At 40.6% G+C, this 17,871-nt stretch overlaps 2 protein-coding genes across 4 annotated transcripts in view; both read left to right on the top strand.

The window, feature by feature from the left end:
* LOC131193298 (caM kinase-like vesicle-associated protein) overlaps window positions 1-9,806 on the top strand; it is a 34,482-nt gene extending 24,676 nt beyond the window's left edge. For all 3 annotated transcript variants that reach the window (XM_058173324.1, XM_058173325.1, XM_058173323.1), the window contains exons 4-11: window positions 2,259-2,333; window positions 3,938-4,076; window positions 4,268-4,388; window positions 4,722-4,797; window positions 5,658-5,794; window positions 6,190-6,268; window positions 7,525-7,612; window positions 8,384-9,806. In XM_058173324.1, the coding sequence (XP_058029307.1) occupies window positions 2,259-2,333; window positions 3,938-4,076; window positions 4,268-4,388; window positions 4,722-4,797; window positions 5,658-5,794; window positions 6,190-6,268; window positions 7,525-7,612; window positions 8,384-8,587 (919 nt within the window). In that variant the 3' untranslated portion in view covers window positions 8,588-9,806. The remainder of the gene's footprint in view (window positions 1-2,258; window positions 2,334-3,937; window positions 4,077-4,267; window positions 4,389-4,721; window positions 4,798-5,657; window positions 5,795-6,189; window positions 6,269-7,524; window positions 7,613-8,383) is intronic.
* A 1,589-nt stretch (window positions 9,807-11,395) lies between these two features.
* UBA1 (ubiquitin like modifier activating enzyme 1) overlaps window positions 11,396-17,871 on the top strand; it is a 39,997-nt gene continuing 33,521 nt past the window's right edge. Inside the window, exon 1 of the mRNA XM_058166931.1 lies at window positions 11,396-11,545. The gene's annotated coding sequence lies outside the window, so the exon portion shown is untranslated. The remainder of the gene's footprint in view (window positions 11,546-17,871) is intronic.

Raw genomic sequence — 17,871 nt, forward strand, 5'->3', positions numbered from 1 at the left:
AGGGGTGACAAACTTAAGGCCTGGAGGCCGGATCCGGCCCGCGGGCTGCTTAAATCTGGCCTGCAGGGAAACAGCGAAGGATTGGCCCGCAGTGCATCTGCCAGTGAAAACAGAGCTGCATGCAGCCCTCCCAAGCTCTGTTTTTGCTGGCAGAGGGTTGCAGGAGGCCGTCGCAGCTGAAAATGGAGCTTGGGATCCCATTTTGGCCAGCAGCGCTCGGGCCGCCACAGGCGCCCCCAACATGAGTGACATCGAGCTGGCCACTCCCACCCTGGCCATGCTCTGCCCGGTCATGCCCTCCCCAGCCCCCCCAGGTCAAACACAACTCTGATGCGGCCCTCAATGAAATTGAGTTTGACAACACTTGGGCTAGACCCTCCAAAGCCCAGATAGGAGATTCCACAGAAGATCGTGGAGAATAACAAGACTAAGATCCTGTGTGATTTCCAGATTCAGACAGACAGGCAGGTACTGACCAATCAACCCCATACATCACTGTATAGGTAGTCTTCGACTTACAACAGTTCATTTAGTTCAAAGTTACAACGGCACTAAAAAAAGTGACTTATGACCATTTTTCACATGATCTTTGAAGCATCCCCATGATCATGTAATCAAAATTCAGACACTTGGCAAATGACTCAGAACTTACGACCGTTGCTGTGCCCCAAAGTCATGTGATCACCTTTCGCAATCTTCTGACAAGCAAAATCAATGGGGTAGCCAGATTCAGTAAAAACCGGGTTACTAACTTATCAACGGCAGTGATTCACTTAACAATTGTGGCGGGGAAGGTTGTAAAATGGGGCAAAACCCACTTAATAATTGTCTTACTTAACAACAGAAATGTTGGTCTCAATTGCGGTTGTAAGTTGAGGACTACCTGTAACAGAGGAGGACCAGAAGGCAGCATTTGTGACAAACATAGCAGTGCCAAGGGAAAGCAACTTCAAGCAACCCAAAGGGGCTTCCCCCCACCCCATCCCCAACTGGACTTGCTTGGTTTTTTCCCTTTGAAAATGTTTTGCTTCTCATCTTTTCATAGGAAAAAATTAAGAAAATCCAGTTGTCTTTTTTTGGGGGGTGGGGGGTGGGGGAACCACTTTTGAGACAACCATGACCTGGGTGATTGAGAATCTTCGTAGACATGGTCTTGCTTGCTTGCAAGACAGGAAGGAGCATGAAAGCTGGAGAAGTACCAGGGCTTGAAGGAGGAACCAGAGAGGATGTGGAAAGCAAAGGCCAAAGCGGTGGCAGGAACACTCAGGGTTGTGACTCCTAAGCTAACAAGAGGGGCTCCAATTGATCCCAGGAACGACATCAGTTCTCTCTGCCCAGAAGAGTGGGCTGTGCTAGAACAGTTAAGATACTCTGAAGGCTTGTTAGTTTTTCTTTTTTGTTGTTCTTAAATAATGCCAGCAGATTTAATACATTTTAATGATAGTCTCTTAACAATAGCAAGGTTATTAACTGCCAAATTATTTGGGAATTTTTCCTGTTCCTGTTCTTTTTTAACAGCACATAAACAACTGAGGCATAATTACAGCAAAACTCTCCATTCCATTCCATTCCTTAACAGTGCTAATATTCTCCTCCAATTCCAAAATATTGGACGGTATGCAACAGCAAAAACATCCAACATCCAATAAAATCACAAATCAGATGCCAAAGATAAATGTCCTCAGATGGGGAGTGTGTGTGTCTACGTTTAACTTGTTTTCAGAATGTTAAAAAGGTAGTATTTCCAGTGGTAAAAAAAAAAAACAGATCAATTTTTTTGCTTTAAATTCATCTCGAGTGCTTTGAGTCCAACAGCTGTTATATAAGCAAGCAAAAAGTAAAGCAATGACAAGGAAGAACGAAGTTCACATCCTCAGATTAACATTCCCTTTTCTGTCCCCATCATCCATTGTAGCTAATGTTGCTTTTTCTTTAAAGAAAAAAATGTACCTTTTATTTCCTGACCTGCTGGCATCACAAGAACTGTTTTAAGTTTCTTTACTGTTTAAAGGCCAGGCATGAATTATTGAGATAGCCCTTGGGCGGGTTGAGATTTCTGCTGACTTGGTCTCTGTAGAAATGAACTCTGGGGGGCAAACAACAGAGCCAGGCAGTAGGAAAACAGGCAATGCAAGAAAGATCTCAGCAGGGGAGGAGATGGAGAATATCACAGGCCAGGTAAGTTGATGACAGGCAGAATAATTATGACTGGGCTAAAGGGAAGAGAGGAAACTGAGGTCTCTGCATTTTTCTTCCAGGGTCAATCACCCCAATATCTTACAACTGATTGACACATTTGAAACGAGGAAGGAATTCTACATTATCCAAGAACTGTAAGTTTGACTGGGAAGTGATGATAGGTAGATAGGTAGGTAAATAGATAGATAGATAGATAGATAGATAGATAGATAGATAGATAGATAGATAGATAGATAGATAGATAGATAGAAATAGAAATAGAGTGGAGTGGAGTGGAGTGGAGTGGAGTGGAGTGGAGTGGAGTAGAGTAGAGTAGAGTAGAGTAGAGTAGAGTAGAGTAGAGTAGAGTAGAGTAGAGTAGAGTAGAGTAGAATAGAATAGAATAGAATAGAATAGAATAGAATAGAATAGAATTTTTTATTGGCCTAGTGTGATTGGACACACAAGGAATTTGTCAGTGCATATGCTCTCAGCGTACATAAAAGAAAAGATACGTTCATCAAGAATCATAAGGTACAACACTTAATGATAATCATAGAGAACAAATAAGCAATCAGGAAACAATATCAATATAAATCGTAAGGATACAAGCAACAAAGTTACAGTCAGTCAGTCATAAGTGGAAAGATAGATAGATAAGTGGAAAGATAGATGATAACAAGATATGCAAAAAGAATACAGAACATTAATATTAATGTATTGAAAATACATTCTCTCCCCCAGGCTGAAATGCCAGCTTTATTGTATTTATATCTTTCCAAGGAAATCAAAATAACATATGCAGCTTTCATATACCCTCATTTTTTTTTTCATCGCAATAATCCTATTAGATGGTTTAATCAGAAAATATGTTATTGGCCCAAAGAAACCAGAGATTTGACTGCCGGCTGCCTGCAATTTGGCAGTTCAAATCTCACCAGGCTTTGAGGTTGACTCAGCCTTCCATCCTGCCAAGGTGGGTAAAATGAGAACCCAGATTATTGGGGGCAGTAGGCTGACTCTGTAAACCACTTAGAGAGGGCTGTAAAGCACTATAAAGCAGTATGTAAGTCTAAGTTATCACCAAGTTTTCACTAAATTATCTATTATCACCAAATCATAGTTTTTAATGCAACAGGAAAGAATAATTCTACACAAGAAGGGGAAAATCATATAAATAATTGAACTTGAGTGACATTTTAATGACATGAAAGGGAGTTTTAAAATTGCAGCTGCCCGCTTCTTTGCCCTGGCTGCCCCCACAAATTTCTGGACTGCAGCCATTCACATGTCAAAAAAAGTCATCTTTGGGATGGAGAAGGTTGCCACTAAACTAAAATCAAACTATACTTTAGTACGATGGATAAACTGAACCAATGAATTGTGGTTTGTAAACACGCTTTATGGTTTATGTAAATGCAACCAAATATTTTTTTATAGTAGATGATAGTTAAGCAAGCCTTGGCTTAGTGGATGAACTAAGCAATCTGAAGGCGGGGTGTGATTCACCCCACCTTCAGATCGCTTTTGTTTAGCATTCTGAACAGAGACTTCGCATATGTCAGGGTCTATCCTGGCATGGTAAGCACTGTGCCTTTGCCTATTACTGAAGCATATCATAGCTTTACTGCAGGAGTCCTGATGACCAGTAGATGGTAGCAAAGGATGAGCCTTTCCTGTATCTTTTTGTGTGATGCTGAGTGGCCATCTGAGGCCTACTCAATTCCACTTGTCAAACCGGCTGTGGTATTCCCTACAGGGCTACTGGCGGCGATGTTTTTGATTGGATCCTAGACCAGGGCTACTACACAGAAAAGGATGCCAGCAATGTTGTGCGGCAAGTGCTGGAGGCATTAGCTTATTTACATAATCTGCACATTGTTCACCGCAATCTAAAGGTAAAGGAACAGCGCGGAACGCTAAAACTAAATTTTGAAGAGCAACTATCCCCCTCTAGTGGTTTTATGTGGGATAGCTCTGCTTTTAGCATCGGAAGACATAGGCGGAGATTTTAATGAATGGGGGGGGGTGCTCCCTGTTGTGAAGGAGAGTGCAAGAAAGATTGCTAACTTGGAACTCTTTTTTTTAGCTGGAGAATCTTATGTACTACAACCAGAATAACCGCTCAAAAGTGGTTCTGCGGGATTTTTATCTCTCACGCTTTGAGAATGGTGCCATCACGGAACCATGTGGGACACCTGAATATTTAGGTATGTACTTGCCTTTGGACAGAGAAGAGATGTCTCAGACATGGGATACTTTCTCTCTGCTACATTGCAATAACTGGGCTGAAAACTAGAAGCTCCACACAGTTGCAAACTGTCCTGAAAAAAGAACTGCACAGGCAAAAATTCAACAAGTGGAGTTGTTTCTCTCCATAAGAAAGAAAAGCTCAGCACTTAAATTTCTGCTTTTTTGTGCATCGACAAAATTCTCCTGGGAAATGTGAAAATAGCAAACCATGCATCTACCTCTTGCTGCGCGGGATATATCTTGCTCACATTTTCTATAGTTGTCTTTGATCCATTTGTCTGCCCTCCCAGCTCCTGAAGTGGTTGCTCGGCAACGCTATGGACGTCCTGTTGACTGCTGGGCTGTTGGAGTTATCATGTTTATTCTGTGAGTTCCATTAGTGTGTGTGTGTATGGGGGGGGAGGGAGGGATAGAGAGGGAAGGAGTGGGAGCGGGAGTCAGAGAGAGAAAGAGAGAGAGAGAGAACACACGCATGCGCTTGCATGACAAAATGTACAGAGAAAGGACAGGTCCATCTCTTTCCAGTTGCTTTGCTACACTATCAGATCTAGGCAAACGGCTGCTAAATAGAAGTGATATGGAAAACATGAATTCTTTGCTGCCATCTAATGGTTACCAGGATTTCTGTGGCCTAGATATGCTATGCTAGGTGGACAAAATAACCCTCCTAATCAAGCACAATTTGAAGCACATCATTCCAAGGAGTGAGATGAGAGCCAGCAGGTCCCAGGCTAGAGGGGGCTGTTATGTAAACATTTTTCAGCCACTTCAGCAATCAAGCAACCCCCTCCCATGTATCTGGAGGGATTGGGAGAAGGATTTCGTTCATACCCTCTCCCCCTCCGGATATTCATTTTAGAAGGATTAGGGGAAAAGTTCAGCATTTAAATTCCAGAACGTAGCCACACAGAAATCTCTGATTTATAAGAGGATACCAACAGTTGTGTTTCAGGCTTCATTCTTGTCTGCAATAAGATTTTAAACAAGCCAAACTGTGTCTTCTGCCAAACCCAGCTTAGACCTGAATTAACATTAAGGGACTGGAGATCTTCGATTTACTGCCAAACTCTGGTATGAAGCCTAAGAGTCATGTTAGACAAGTTAATATAAGTTGAAAAATCACAAGAAGTTGACCAGCATATTTGACTACAGTATATAAGCATAAACACTACATAAGAAAACCACTTTGTAGTTTTCGTGACTTCTTCCCTCCCTTACCAACACAGATTGTCTGGGAACCCCCCCTTCTATGATGATACAGATGACGAAAATAGCGACAGTCACAACCGCCGAATCTTCCGCAAAATTCTGGCTGGGGAGTATGATTTTGACTCTCCATATTGGGATGATATCTCTGTCACTGGTAAGCACCACCCAGTCCCGTTAGCTTCTCCCCCATAGACATGGAATTGCTCTTATATACCACACCAGGCCAGGAGGAAGTGGGACACCCTTGAAGACAATCTTTCTCTGCAAATTGGAGATGACGATATGAAAAGGAAAATGCTTGCCGATTTTAAGAAAGCAAAAGCACAATGAGGGAGACTGCGACTCTGCCTAGTCTTTGCTATTCTAGTTTCCTGTCTGAAAACAGAATATTCAAAACTGCAATTCTCCATGCATTAATCTGTTCTACTTTCTTACTGTTTCCTCTTCATTTCCTACAATGTGGATCCAAACTCTAGTCCTAAGAGTGTTCACCGGACTCTCCCTAAACTTTGCCTAATTCCGTGTCTTTTCTTTTCTATTTTCTTGCAGCTAAAAAGTTGGTGTCGAGGCTAATGGAGGTAGATCAGGACCAACGAATCACAGCCCAAGAAGCCTTGGGACATATCTGGTGAGTGGAACACTTTCAGACAGGAGCAAATCTGTGCCCAGATGTGCCCAGATGTACATATGCCTGACTTAAAATGGCTTACATGTTATACTACAGCATCACCTACCTAGTTATGTCTCCCACGTAATGGTATCAATACTAACAGGACAAGAATAAATACTTTTAAAGATATGGCCATTTTACTTCCCAACTCATTCCCTCTGTTCTTCTCCCATCCATCCCCCCCAATACTTAGAATCTGCAAGTTTCTATCTCCCAAAATAGTATTGCAATGGAAAGACTAAATTCAAATATGTGGTTTGCCATGGAGTCATTGAATAATTTGAGGCTAGTCATTATATCTGCATTATTCTGTTTTGCAGAATGATTGCAATGATAAAAAGAAATGAGTGGAGAGCACAAGCACTGCCCTGAATAACTTGGAGGAGGAACATATGAAATAAAACTATATTTTCTATTTTTGTTCCTAATTTGTTGAAGCTTACATCTATGCCCATATTGGCCTGCTGTCCCTGTAGTTGATAGGCATGCAAAGAAAAGCAGCCAGTTCCTAAGGCTGGCCCTATTTATCATATGGGAAGTGAGCAACTCTAGCAAATTTTTACTGTATCTTTAATAAAAAGCATTACAAACTGTTACCGTAGAGTCTGGTATATAACTGCTGTTGTGATAGGCACATATTTTCACATAAATAAGGAGGTCCAAAGCCATTCCTGAATTAACTCGATAAATAGAAAATCCGTACAATTTTGATGCTAAACCAATTTGTTAAGCAAATCATATCCCTAAATTCTCAGTGTACACATCTATTAAAAAAATCTTAATTTATGTTTTAGTGGTCAATTATTTCTGCTATTCTGCTATAAATAATTTATAGTTTGCTCTTTCCTAATGACATTAAATAAAATGATTTAGGGGTTCATCTATATGGATAAATAAAACCTCTGATAAAAGAGTCGATACAGGAATAGAGAACAAATGTTCAGTTCTCTAAGGAGGTGCACATAAGGTAAGATTGCTCTACATAAAATATATTCCATATATTTAGAAACACCTCTTCTAAATGTGAGCTCCTTTAGGATAGATGAGTTACCTAAAATAAAGAGATAATTTTTAAAATTAGATATAGACATCTTGAATTGTACCTAGATTTTGAAAATCTGCTTAAATTTTCCGTGTTTGATTTAGATAACCCGTCACCCCTCACATGTGTGTGTGCGCTAAGCCGTAATTCTGCACTCTTTCTTTGTTCTCAGGATATCTGGAAACATTGCTTCCGAAAAAAACCTCAAAGAAGGGGTCTGTGCACAGATTGAGAAAAATTTTGCCAAGGCCAAATGGAGGGTGAGTCATTGGAATAGATCAATTCTATATACTGAACATTGGTTTACAAAAAAACACTGATAAATTGGAGAAAATCGAGAGAAGGACTTGAAACTTCAAGGGAGTAGATACAAATTAGATATGAGGAAGTCCTTCTACACAGTAACAGCTGTCAATCAGTGAAACCCTATGGAGGGGTTTCTTCCCCTTTACTGGAGGTTTTTAAACAGAGGCTGGATAGTAATCTAACAGAGATAGTGAAGGGAATACTGTAGTTTGCAGGTTGGATTTGATGACCTTCTAACTATATGATCTATTCTATAACAAAGGAAAATGTGGCAAATAGTCAGAAAATAAGGTATTTTAAGAAATAGATAGGGAGAAAGTGTCTTCAGTGGTGATGGGGCAGAAGGACAGATTTCTCCAGATGGGCTCTTGAGGAAGAATTTTGATCTTTCAAACAGCTGGCCTCAAATCATGCAAGGCTTATAGAACATGTAAGTATAATCATTTTTTCCCCATTCTTCTCTCCTATAAATCTTTAGAATCCAGGGTTTTAAGGAAACCATTGATGCAAATATATTGCTACTGCTATAAGGCTACAAAAAGAGAAGAAAAGGAAGCCATGTTCCTGCTTCCCAACATTTTACTTCTTTAATTACAGCAGTTGCAAGCTGCAGATGCCTTAAATCTGTACCGGTTCTTCATTGGTACTTGGATGAAGAACCAAAAAGGGTAGCAGTTCAGATGCTCATTTCATGCCATTTCTCGATATTGCTTTTCTTATTGCAGAAAGCCATCCGAGTCACTACATTCATGCAACGTCTCCGGGCCACAGATGTCAGTGGCCGCCTCCCTGTTACTCCTCGTACCTCTATGAGCGTGGCTCACGAGGTCACCATTGAAGCTCCCAGACTGGCTGAACATTTGGAGACTCCATGTTCACTAGAGGAGCAAGAGAGCAAGACAGAAGTAGCTGCTGAGCAGAGAGAATAATTGCTCTTCCTTCCTGATGTTTTCTCTGCTGGATCAACACCCGCTGCTCTTCAAAGGGGAGGGGTCTGTGGGATAGCAGCATGGGGGGAGCTTCACAGTGGTATTATCCATTTCCCTATTCCTGCCTATTTGTCAGGAGCTACTTGGTTTGATGAACAGGCGACTGGACATCAGGACCAATCAACCATATCAGGTTACATATTGTATATATATAGGAAATAAAGGCTGAGGATCAGAGGCACCATTAGCTAGATGATTTTCAGCTGTCATCAAACGCAGTATACACCTCATACCTTTATGGGAGCATAGGCCTGCTTTTGAAGCCTTTCCCAGTAGCCAGTACAAGCCATGGCCCTTGTCCTCCAGCTTTACTTGTCCCCCATGCAATGAACCCTTATGCCTTGCTGAGTGACAGTATCTCTCAGGTCCAAAGACCAAGGTCCCACAATATTTGCATCCCTGCCTCTGTGGTTTCATAGGGGCTTAGAAGACAGCACAGTTTGATTCACAGTTGCTTCCCTCAGGGTGGGAAGCCAAAAAGGGAAAAAAACTTCACCTCCTACTTGTAGATACTCTTAGGAACTAAGAATGCCTACACTGCTGGCAAAAATGTATCCAAAGAGAATGGAAAAGAGGGTAATGCCAATGCCAGGAGACAGACAGTCCATTCCACAAGTCAAGAGGTCAATTTTCCAGCTTTCCCCCCCATTCTGCAGTGCTGGTCTCACATGTAATTGTTAGCAACAGCAGGAACAGCTGGGAAAGGCAGTAATGATGAATTGTTACTCTGTTAAGTCGAATCTCAACCTCAGCTGGACTGTGGAAGGAGGGAATGGAGTAAGTGGGATGCATGTCCAGGCCAGCTGCATGTTTTATGAAGATGTTATTTTAATACAGAAAATCCTAGCTGCCCTCTCCTGGTGCTGTCTTTCCCTCCCCTGGGGCAGCTCTGGGAAAGAAAATAAACAGGGTCTTTCTCTGATTATTGTCTTTTTTTTAATGTGCTTCTTGGGGATGAATTTATCATCCAGGTACCTCAAAAAAAAACCAAGCAGATTTGGGGAGAGGAGTAAGAATCTATTTTTAATTTTCCTGCTTTGAAAAATAAAAGGTTGTGTTGTCAGAACATACTTATTCAGGCTACAGAACCCATTCATTCAGGCTACTTATAAAGACCTAGCAGTTACAGTTGTGCACATTGCTAGATCTGAGTGTTAGACTTGATTAGTCTGTTTGGCTAGTTCAGTCCAATGTATATAGCCTAGGCCAGGGGTCTCCAACCTTGGCAACTTTAAGCCTGGCGGACTTCAACTCCCAGAAGGCCCAGGCCAGCAAAGCAAAGCTGGCTGGGGCATTCTGGGAGTTGAAGTCCGCCAGGCTTAAAGTTGCCAAGGTTGGAGACCCCTGGTCTAGAAAATGGGTTAAACTAGATTAATTTAGTGACCAAGTTAAAAGTGTTGGGTTATTGCACCTTAAATACATCACAGTGCTTAGACCTCTTTCCAACTATGATTTATCAGTTATCCTATGTTAAAGCTATCTTTCAATTCCCAGTAAAATATATATATATTGAAACTGAAGCATGGAGAAACATCAGAATAATCAGATGTTTTTGACTGTTCCATTCTAAAACAAATGAAGATCACATTAAATAAAAAAATATATATTTGCAACCTACTGCCCTCCAGACATTTTGAACTACAGATTCCAACATTTTTGTTCAACCCACCAGGAGGAAAACTGGGTTTCCCTCTCAATTGAGAAGTGGAATTTTGCAAAATATACAATACATATTCTAGACTTTTTAAAAAACGGAATCCTTCTGAATTCAAATGGAACATGAAATACTGTTACCTATCAATCAAGCTTAGTTCTCACCAGAACCAGCAACATTCTTGCCCAGGACAATATATCTGACAGTTACCCATCTTTCATAGATCTCCAAATCAAAGCAAAAGATGTGTCAGGATAGTTTGGATACTTCGTTTGGAAGCATTTCCTGGTTCCCAAATGGCAGAGATCAAGCTATTATGTGTGCTTTGAAATAAACCTACATTAAAAAGCAGAACCTTGGCATTGCATACACGTTTCTAGTCATTTTTGGTTCCGATTAAGCGATATTTTCCCTGCCCCATCATATGCCTCAGTCTGAAATGTGAATTTACCTGAAGAAAACATATGGACCAAATTATGCCACTCCTTCAACACTAAAGTGATGATTCCCAAGTGGTTATGATTATTCAAAGGATAAAGAAAGCATTCTATAGGGGTTCAGAAGCATCCTCTATTTTCCTAAGGCCCTCAAAGGAGGATATGTTTCCATCATTATCTGATTCAAATGAACCTGCCAAATTCTCCCATCAATCCTCTTCTCTTTTCCTCCTCTGTCCAATGCTCCTTCATTTTAACATTTCTCAGGTAGATGTCTACTTCTGTATTTGATCTCATTCGGTTCTCCCGCTCGCTTCATCCCGCTAACGATCCGTCTCCGCTTCAGTCCTTTTTGAACGACGACCATTCGTCTGATCTACCACCACCATCCCCAATTCACGCGACCGCAGCAGCCACGTGCTCGCTTACCCATCCAGGCGATTACAAACTACATTATCCAAGCAGCCTTGCGCTCGCTGAGCTCCACCATTCCGAACGCGGTGGGAGGGGAAGAATCGCTGCTTTGATTCCTCTTCTTTCAACCCAACAATTCTTTCCCGCAAAAAGGATCTCCACAGGAAAAAAAAAATAGCATTTCGTCAGAACACCGGACAGGAATTCCTTACATGGCTGGCAAGATAGCGGATGGCAACGCTCAGGGAGGACTGAGCCACTTTTCACCCCTCTACCCCATAATGGGCTAGGCCGACTCCTTCTTCATAGCAGGCGGCAACGAGGGGCCTGCAGGCATCTGTAGCGGCGGGAGCAGAAGCCGGAGTTGCAACTCAGGCGGTCCACAGTGGGGGGGTAAGATCCGAACCGGGGGCGGGGGAGGCATGAAGAAGAGGGCAGGGAACGGGCGAGAAGCCAAAAGCAAGGGGCCCAGCCTTCTCCTCCGCTGCGCGGGGGGCATCGGTTGAGCAGCGATGATGATAAAATGATGGGCGGAAAGGGTGAGAGTGGAGAAGGAACGTGGGGGGCGGAGGCGGCGCGTTGAAGTACAAGGTCATTTTGCTGATGGGGAGGCATCAAGGTCTCTGGAAAAGGTATGGCCGGGGAAGAAAAGTTCACAGCCTGTCATGCACTTTGCAGGGTGTATGTGTGTGTAGTTCACTTCCCCACCCCCAGTATTTCCCAACTGGCCGTATTTTTTTTCTCTCTCTTACGGTGGAAAGGGATCGAGCAATATAGATGGATTTACCCAAAGCATTTCCCCCCCAGCTCGTGCTGCCTTGATGCTGAGTTTTGGGTTCTGTCTGTTGGTAGATAGATAATAAATAAGACCTATGAATATATACAGTACGTGCCTAAGATAAACGAGAAGAAGGTGTAGTCACTCCTCTCTATCCAGCTCGGGACAATCCACAACGTTTCATATTCCTTATATGAGCCGCATCAGTGGTCAGGGCACCTTACCATTTAAGCAAAAAAAAAAAAGGGGGGGGGAGGGGGACAAAACTCCCCAGAGACAACCTAAGTTTGGATGTGGGGAAAAAAAAAGGGTCTCAGCAAAACAACCTGCCCTAGCTCTCTCTAGTGATCAGTAGGATCCCTTTCTTTATTCAGCATTACATTCCTGGCACATTGACCTGTGAAGAGAATAATAGCTTAAAAAGGATTGCTTAAACTGTGCTAGATATTTTCACTTCCAAGCCTTTTTCTGGGTTGTGCTTCATGGAGAGGAAAAAAAAAAAGAACCTGCCTTGATGCTGCTATGAAGCCTCTAACAGCATCTTGGATCTCAGGCGCTCTTTCTTTGTGTATTTGGAGGAGACAAAGGGTTAGTAATCAGTTCTGTTGCAAGGCTTGTCAGGAAGGGAATGTGAATTTAAATGAGGCAGACTTAACTGGGTTGCAGAAATTTGGACAACCAGTAGATGACTGAAAAAAATTAGGGTTACTGCCATCTAGTACTTGTCTGGAGGTTTGCAGCAGAAATTTTCTTTATCAATAAGTAATGATAACTACAGTAATTTTTTTTTGCAAGTTTAAACCAAAAGGATCTACTCTTAGGTAATTTAGGTGATTTGCAATAGATTGGCAAGCACCTAATTTTTAATTGTAATGCCTCACTTTAAATTATGCTGATGAAATAGTGAAAGTTTGGACACACTTGGAACGGATTTTTGAGTGCAGGACTCTTAAATTCTATTCAGTTACCCTTGATCCAGACTCCAGTTGGTGCATCTCCAGAGTTTTAATAAGAAAACAAAATAGGTCCCATAAACCTGAAGACTGGCAGTCTTGTTTAACTCAGAGTAAGAGTGTCTTTCTGATGTGTATCCTAGGAGAGTTGGATCAATATAAAACTTATCTGATATTTTTCTCTCTTTTGATGAAACTACCTAGGTTGCCAGTTGGAGTTCTTTATATGGAGGAAAAATAATTTTAGACAGCCATATGCCTACTAAGATTAAGCATCGATACTTCGAATACATGGCTCCGAACAAAAATTTATATTCAGGATCAAAACTTAGCTTGCAATTCTTTCTCACATACTTCTTTCACTGTGGTAGCCATTGAATCAAATTTGTTGATGCTAAACAGTTGTAAAAAAAAAGTACTATAAATACCCTCTTCCCTGCATATTTACAAAGGAATTTATATAGATATCTGTGCTCAGTACTTGGTGTATGCTGATTTATTGAATCAATTCATGAAAAATAATGAAGGCAAGTATCTTGATTTAGCTCCTCCATTTTCAGACATACCTTAGACTCTGCTGAAGCATTGACCTTCTACAAATTTCCTGGGATTAGGAATTGGGGTGTTAGATGATCAAAAATGGCTTTCACAGTCACAGTTTTTATTTTAGACATTGCTGTCCATTCCCACCTGTGGGAGAAAAGTGTTTGACTGCCTGCTGGTTTCTGACTTGTATATGACTCTTTTTAAAGACAGAGGTAGGAGGGAAATCTGATATTAAGAGCCTCTGAGTTTCTTGCTAGGGAATGGTGTGAAGTCACATTAGTACAATAGGCTTAAACACAAGGCTGCACAGTGAATACGACACTGCTTGTCACTATGCCTGGCATGCTGTCCTTGACTCATATTTGTAATAGGCTGGCATGGTTTATAAACAATGAATTTGGTTGGCTTATAGCTAAGCATATCTTCTGAACTCAAGATACATGTGTTTGGCTGAATGTGTTATTGTGTATGCAACAGTATAAATGATACTGTTAACAATAGTCAAAAAAACTTTGCAGATACAATCTCAGTAGAGTTTGCAAAAGTCCTATTAACAAAGAAAAGCATCTGAGGTCTCATTTGAGTTTCAAAAAATAAATCTTGATTTTATCAACTAAACTTTATAGTTGATTAATAAAGTCTTCGATTTTTGTCAGAATATAGTGATTCTTTAATACTTCAAGACTAAACTTAACAGAACTATGGAGTAAATCTGTATTGTTCAGGAAAACAAGACTGTGTTATTGTCTTTCTGTGAAGTCATAACATGGTTTGAATAAGTACCCCAAAATGTAGAATTCATTCAGTCTTTTTTATGCATTTTGCCTATTTCTTATAACTGATCCATTTGACCTGGTTAACATGGTACAGGATAGTTTAGTTAATAATGGCCACCTATTAATAAGCTATTAAAATACTTTGGAATACAGTTTGTGCTTTAAGTCAGAAGTGATCCAGAATGCTTCTCCATAAGTTGTTACCAAAGTTGTATTTTTACTGGGATCCATAAAGAAAATTATTAAATAGTGGGTAGAAATAATCTTTTCTGCTCCTGGTTACTCAAGAGTTATTTTAAATAAAAGTCAGTTTAAATCAAATTTAGTTTTTGACCAAGCTCCATCAATTTTTGGAGGGTAGTCTCTGACATGTAACCTCAAGAGGTGGAAGAAGATTTACATTATACTTTGTACTTATAAAGACATATAAATATATATATATCCTTTTAGGATAGAGGTTAGTGGCTGTCAATGGCCATGTTGACTGAGGTCCCCATGGGAATATCAATGGGTTCTTCAGTAGCCAACGTAGACATTTAAAGAGGAAACATGCTGTCTAGCAAAACAAAACCTGAGTGATAAGCATAAATATTGGAGCTCTTCACTGCTTGTTCATTTCTTGAAATGTTTTTTTTATAAAAACTAGATGTTATTTGAGCCATTGTTTGCAGTGAATTTTATGGCTCATTGCCGTGATGCCGAACCTATGGGACGCATGCCAGAGGTGACACACAGAGCCCTCTCTATGGACACATGCGTCGTCGCCAGCTGATCTTCTGGTTTCTGACCAGCTGGTGTTTGCGGTTGCTGGAGCACAGGAAAACGGCCCCAAAACAGGAAGTTTTCCAGCCATTTCTGGGCCATGTTTTGGGCCAAAAACAGCCCAAAAATGGGCCAAAAAACAGCCAAAGAACAGGCGTGCATGCGCCAGCCATCTGGTCTTTGGGTTTCCGGTGCTCCGGCACGTGCACGCACGCACATACACATGCATTCCGGTTTGGGCACTTGGTGCCAAAAAGGTTCGCCATCACTGGCTCATTTTGTTATGCTAATTCAGGAAAGATAGTTGCTCCTTAGTCAGAGATCTGTTACTGCACATCATAAAAAAAGATGTGTATAGTTGCTATATAGACTGATAAGTTAGTGTAACTCCTTAATTCTGGCTCTGTCAACATCCTGGCCCTGCTACCTAGGGGAATAAACTAAGTGCTTATCATTTTCCTCAAGGCCAATAGAGTTGAGGTCATTTCGAAGAGCAGGACTAGCCTGAATGTAGTTTTTTAAATTGGGATTTTTAAAAAAGGGGTTTAAATGAGGTTTTAAATTTGTATTCAAAAGTCAGAGCATCAATTGAATTCAACTATCTATTCTTTAGCTGTTTTTAATCTATTATATGTTTTCTGTTGTTGTTGTTTTTTGTCTGTGAACCGCCCTGAGTCCTTCGGGAGAAGGGCGGTATACAAATATAATAAATAATAATAATAATAATAATAATAATTTGTATTTCTGGAGGGAGAATTTTCCATAAGGCAGGTATCTTGACAGAGAAGATAAGAAGGCATGTTTCTAAGGCTCCACCAGGTAATACAGTTTCACTATGAAGACCTGGATACCCATTCTACCAGATTAAGATGGGGCAGATAGAAACTATCAAGGATATCTGGACCCATAAATTACCTGGCCTCATGTCATGTTGAGAGTCAAAGGTAACAACTAACCATTGGGATTCAATGAAGCTTATACAGTAAATCACTGTAAATCACTAGATATGGTGGGACGTAAACCCCACAGCCACTCATTCTATCAGGCTTGAGCCAAATCTGGTTCTTCCCCATCTAGACCTGTACAGTTTGCAGGCACTGTGTATTAACATCATAGTGATGATACTTGACCCAATGCAAATGGTTCATGTAAATCAGTGGTAGTCAACCTGGTCCCTACCGCCCACTAGTGGGCGTTCAGATTTCATGGTGGGCGGTAGGGGTTTTGTCCGATACTGAACCATTTTCCTTTTTTTTCATTTAATTGGCTTTTTTAAAAAAATTCATAGCATTATTTAAAAACATTTTCATTAGGTTTTCATAAAATTTCCTGTGACAATTTAAATTTCTGAAAATATACTATTTGTATCACCCGCACATAAGTTTAGTTCACGTTACGTAAGTGAAACTAAATGGCGCTATAGTGCAACCGCAAACAAAAGAGCTTCATCCCAGAATAGCTCGCGCATCTCCCCCCAAACCGATGGGCGGTTAGAAAATTTTATTACTAACAGAGATACAAAAGTGGGCGGTAGGTATAAAAAGATTGACTACCCCTGATGTAAATGTTAAATAGGAGCAGGGAAAGAATTTAGCCTAATGATTAAGGCACTAAGCTTGAAACTAGGAGACTGAGTTCTAGTCCCAATTTAGGCATGAAAACTGCTTGGGTGACTTCGGGCCAGTAACACACTTTCAGCATTATTTTTGTAGGGAAAATAGGAGGAAGAAGGAGTATTAAGTATGTTCACTGTCTTGAGTGATTAATAGAATAATAAAAGTCAGATAAAAATAAACGTAAGTCTACTCCTGGCAAAGGGCAGGTCTGTGGCTAAACCTTTTCTCCAAATCATCATCATTGGAGCTAGTTCTTGAAGAAGGATTAAAATTGCTGAAAAACTGTGCTATAACCAAAGTCTTTAAGGCAGGATGCTCAGTCTTTTGGTGTCTCCATACACCTTTTTTTAAATAAAAAGTTTGGGATTACAAAATGGATGGGGCTAGCTGAGCTAGGTTTTGCAATAGGATTTGTGGGTTTTCCCCCTTGATTTTATAGTTCATTATCCATTTAGCATATGGCATCTACAGAGGTCAAGCAATCACTGATATACAAATTTAGTTTAAAGAAAGCATCAGCTTTCTTTAAATTAAATATATATTTAGTTAGTTGATATATACGGGAGGAAGAGAGAATGAGAATGAACAATACAATATAGGAGATAAAATATTAAATTAAGATAAAACCATAATAAAATCACCATAATATAGAGCCATAGAATTGCAATGGGATAGATGTTATAATTCGATATCTAAGGAATCTAAGTATCTGATGTGACTGTGTGAGATCATCCCAAGGGCCTTGAAATTTCCTGAGGTGGCATTCTTGAACTATATGTGTTATGGTTTGTTCTGCTGCACCACAGGCACATTGCAAGCTCTCAGCCATTCCCCACTTAAAGAGCTTTGCCTTAGTTGTAGCATTCCCTGTCCTGTGGATTCTCCCTTCAATAAAAAATACTCCCAATTCATGGGAGTCATAATCGTAATATACAAAACGTAATATACCTTGTGAGTGCATTCCTTGTTGGAGCCGCACCACAGAAAATTTATATGAAGAATATCGAAGAACAGGCGCCCCATATCTGGGAGAAGAAATACAATGCTCCATTAACAACAAACATAAAGACCGATAGAAATAACTGGAAACTTAGACTTCACCCATAGTAGCCAGAAAGTGTGGTCCCTAAATAGCTGTGATGTTTTTATATCATAAAGTTCATATATTCCCCATTTCAAAATAGGGACTTTTCAGGGCCAATGAAAAGGAGCTAGTTGGCCTCCCGGCTTAAAATGCCAACGGACTTTTGTTTTCCTAACAGTGGAATCATTTTATTCCTATTTAAAT

The sequence above is a fragment of the Ahaetulla prasina genome, chromosome 2 (genome assembly GCF_028640845.1).
Source record: "Ahaetulla prasina isolate Xishuangbanna chromosome 2, ASM2864084v1, whole genome shotgun sequence".
Lineage (NCBI taxonomy): Eukaryota > Metazoa > Chordata > Lepidosauria > Squamata > Colubridae > Ahaetulla > Ahaetulla prasina.